The 3,899-nt window shown below is 49.8% G+C and overlaps 1 protein-coding gene across 1 annotated transcript in view; it reads right to left on the reverse strand.

Annotated features, from left to right (window-relative positions):
* The window catches only part of LOC146587939 (retinal homeobox protein Rx2-like), a 2,811-nt gene extending 2,583 nt beyond the window's left edge, over positions 1–228 (reverse strand). Inside the window, exon 1 of the mRNA XM_085318783.1 lies at positions 180–228. Within this exon, the coding sequence (XP_085174909.1) occupies positions 180–228 (49 nt within the window). The remainder of the gene's footprint in view (positions 1–179) is intronic.
* Positions 229–3,899: the final 3,671 nt, after the last annotated feature.

Genomic DNA, 3,899 nt, shown 5'->3' on the forward strand with positions numbered 1-3,899 from the left:
GGCGAGCGCCGTCGGAGGGGCGGGAGCCCGCGGAGCTCGGGCCGGAGGGCTGCGGACGCCCGGCTCCGGACCCCTGCCCGCGCCCCGCCACCGTCGCGCCGAGCCTCTCCGAGTTTCTCTGCTTGACAGCTGCAGCCCACATCTGGCCTATGCATTTCTAGAGCGTATGAGTTTCRTACATAACCTCGCAAAAGGTGACAYCGAGGAGCAGGGCACGGTAGTGTCCATGGTCAAGCACGTATGGTAAGAAAGCTGACGCTCTGGGACCYGGCTCCCTTTAAAGCTAGGCTTAARGTGAAAGTGTGTGTAGCATTTGGGGGGAGAAGGAGCAGGTCTTGGGCRTTTCAGTCTTCACAAGCCCGGGGAAAGCTCTGGGGAACAGCCGTGAGGAAAGTGACCAAGTTGCTGGTGTCACTGAAGAAGCCCCATGACACGAGTTGGTTCTGCATCCCCTTCCTCTGGCAAAGGAGTGGAGCTGGGGTCTGGAGAGCAGGGCTTGGCTTCACAGGAGGTCTACAAAATCCCTTCAGAGCTAAGGCAGAGAGCTGAAAATGATGCCTTACCTTGCACTGGCTTTGGTGAAGGACATGGACTCAGCACAGTACTGACCAGGGAACAATATCAGGTCTGCTACCTCCAGCTCACTCCTACCTGGGCCAATATTTTCCTACCTCTCTCTTTCCATCTCTTTATCACTTTTTTTCATTTCTGCTAACATCTGACTCTGACTCTGAGGTACCAACTATCTTTGTCCCAGCTGGTTAAATTGACAAACACAATATCATCCAGAGTGGTTTTCAGTCTGCATTTAGCTTTGAAGGTTCTATTTCAAGCCTGAGAAGGGTGTATGTGAAGGAAAAACATCACTGCTTCTTCCAGTTATAATAATCTGTTAAAAGGTATGACAGAGCTCAACAAATCTTCACCTTTCCTTTCCTCAGCCTCAGAGCAGCTTTTGTGTAGTTTGCCCAGAGGAATTGCTCCAAAACAAAGATTGGCCGTGTTTACCTCTGCCCTTGCCCACACACTGCCAAGGTTTATGGTCTGATATCCCAAAGCTAATTCCTTTTCTAAGAGCTCAGCTCTTCCCAATAGCTCCAGGTGAGGTTTGCCTTCACTGACTGCTTCCTGGGGGGTGGGGGTAGCAGCAAGGACCCAGTCATCCWCTGGGATCCAGGGGGAAGAGGCCAACAGAAGAGACAAGAAAAGGTTAGTGTGGCTTTTGTGCACAATATAAAAAGCAAGTCAATACCATTGTAGGGGCATTGGAGGGTACTCAAAGCAATCAGCCAGGGGCCATTGTGCTCCTTTAATCTACATGTGTATTTCCCAAGAACTCTATTAGCGAAGATGAATGAACTGTGCAATGTCCCTAATTTCTTCTAATTTGGAGCTGGGTTTTTATGGCACTCACAACCAGCACAAAACATGCCTGTCTCTCCAGAAACCCTGGACACACTTAGGAATCCTTTTTGCTTGATGTAGCAAAAAAGACAACACGATGAGATGAAGCAGCAAAATCCCTTTGGCCAAACYCTAGCGTGGCAATAAGTGCCATGAAGAGTATTGGGTCCTGGCACAGATGCTGCTTTTAGGACACCTGTCAAATCTGCATATACGGGGAGAAGACTCAAAATCTTTGCTACTAATCACAATGTGAATGCACAACAAAAAACTTCCACCCCCAAAGCAGTGTACACATCCCACAGGGTACATGAGAGTTATTCCTCCTTAATAGAGAAGGATTCTCCCTTCCCCCGGTATAGATTATTACATTTKTATTTGCATATGTAACTGTATTGGCCGTCGTAGTGTCCTTCTTGCAGGGACTCCGGTTGTGGCAGTAGAAAGGACTTCTCAGGTCACAGTCTGTGAAAAATCCGAAGCAGAGCAGAGATGGGCTCTGGCTCCTCCAGCTCAGATTTATCTTTCCTCTCCCGCCCCKCTTGAGGCTCAGACTGCGGTGCCCAATGTGCACAGGAGGCAGCAAACTGCCCCGCGGAGGGAGGATCTGGCTACAGCACAGAAAGTCTAATATTCTTCTGACAACTGGAGACTAACACACAGAGAATTTAAGGTGACAAAAGACAGACAGGTAAGTGGTTGAATATTCCCCTTTGGTTCTCATGTTAACTGTTAGCTAAATCCTCTGCTGCCGTGGAGTCTCCTGGGACATGTCTCATGCTAGTGTGAAAACTCAGAAATTTATATTATGGTACATTGCAGCTTCACAAAGACTGTTTCTCWTTAGAAATATATAGGAGCAGTCAGGAGCAGATCTGAGAATATCCATTAGGGGAATCAAATAGTTGGGATAAATTACTCGCCTTTCCAGGAGATGTCCCCCACAAGTTTTTTATATCTGTTAGAGGTTTTTTTGCGTTGTATTATTACAATAGTTATTGCTGTAGTTTTTTTGGAAGCTAAGAAAAATTCTTAAGATAGAAAATCACTGAAGTACAGCTGTCTCCTATATTTGTTTCCTGTGCATGGATAAATGGGAGTAGTTTTGATCCTGTTGATGCCGCTGAGTCATATACATGGGATATTATCTGGCACAATGAAATCCCTATCATAAAATACCACAGAATTATTCCTTCCTCTCCTCCTGTCCTTTCTTCATGTCAAGTTCAATTAAATAGTGCCTTGCAGAGCCGACATTTGAATCCAAAGTCACTCTGCAGGTAGGAGAGCCCTCACCAGACCAGCAATGTGCAGCAGGGAGCTCCTCTCTGAAAGATATGCAGGACGTCCAAGGTCAGACRGCAAATCGAAATGAGGGGGGAGAGTGAGGAAGAGGAGAGGAAGGGACCCAACAGGAATCTGCAACCTGCTGCTGTTCCATACTCAGTATTTTTCACCCAATAGACTTTAAAAGTGTATAAGCTGGCTTTGTTTTTTCTTCTCCCCCAAAGTTCCTGTATGTGTTTTTGAAAGCACAATGTGTGAGGAAATTGCTGCCTCTTCCCTCCATCACTTCATCACTCGTACCTTGACAGTCGACTCCTGCCTCCTCTCTGGTGAGATTTTGCTTTCTCTGGCCCTAGGAGAGTTGGCTCTGTTTTCTCCACCGATTACGAGGTGCTTTGTGGCTTGCGGGAATCCCAGCGGGTGCTGAGCGGGCCGGTGCAGTGTGGGGCCTCAAAGTGCTGGCCCCACTGCCCGTCTCAGCTGCAGGCACCGGTGCATCTGCGGCTGTGGCTGCAGCTGCAGCAGGGGCTGCGCGAGTCCTGGGCGCTGGGGCTCAGCACCCCTCCAGAGGGAGCGGGCGGAGGTTCGTGCTGTAAGGCTATATTAACACAATCCTTCTTTACTTGTTTTCCAATTAGCCTAATTGAATTCGGATTGCTTAAAATTGGGCACCAGAGACGTTTATCTTGATGGGATGACGGCCTTGAGCTCTAGCGATCCTATTAGCTGTAAGAACCCAAATCCCAGGTAGGGTCCCTCCAGCCGTAGCTCCCATGTGACCCAGGGCCTTTAATCTGCTCCTCTTCTGTGCAACACGCACACACGCAGAGGCATACAGACACACACAGATGCACATGCACACACACGCACATGCACACWCGTGCACACCGACTGCCTCCTAAGGCTCCGAGAACTTTAGGAGAAAGAGTGTTTAGTGAAAAATTTGGAAAAAGACCTTCATTTATTATTATTAGGAGCTGGAGGAGAATCACAGTGCTGCGTCCCTGCCTGCTCTGCCCCAGGCTCCAGCGTGGCCTGTCCCCAGGGCCGAGYGGTTTCAGGGAGGAGCCAGCGCGGAGCCTCCTTCCCGCTTCTGGGAAGGCTTCGCCCCGGAGGCCAGCGGCTGTGCCGGCCCCAGCGGCTGCGCCTGCCCGGGCAGGGGACGCAGGGCGCCCCTCGGGCGGAGCTGCCGTGGGGCTGCGGGGGGT

The sequence above is a fragment of the Rhea americana genome, unplaced genomic scaffold, assembly GCF_003343005.1.
Source record: "Rhea americana isolate MKP2758 unplaced genomic scaffold, rheAme1 scaffold_552, whole genome shotgun sequence".
Taxonomy (NCBI): domain Eukaryota; kingdom Metazoa; phylum Chordata; class Aves; order Rheiformes; family Rheidae; genus Rhea; species Rhea americana.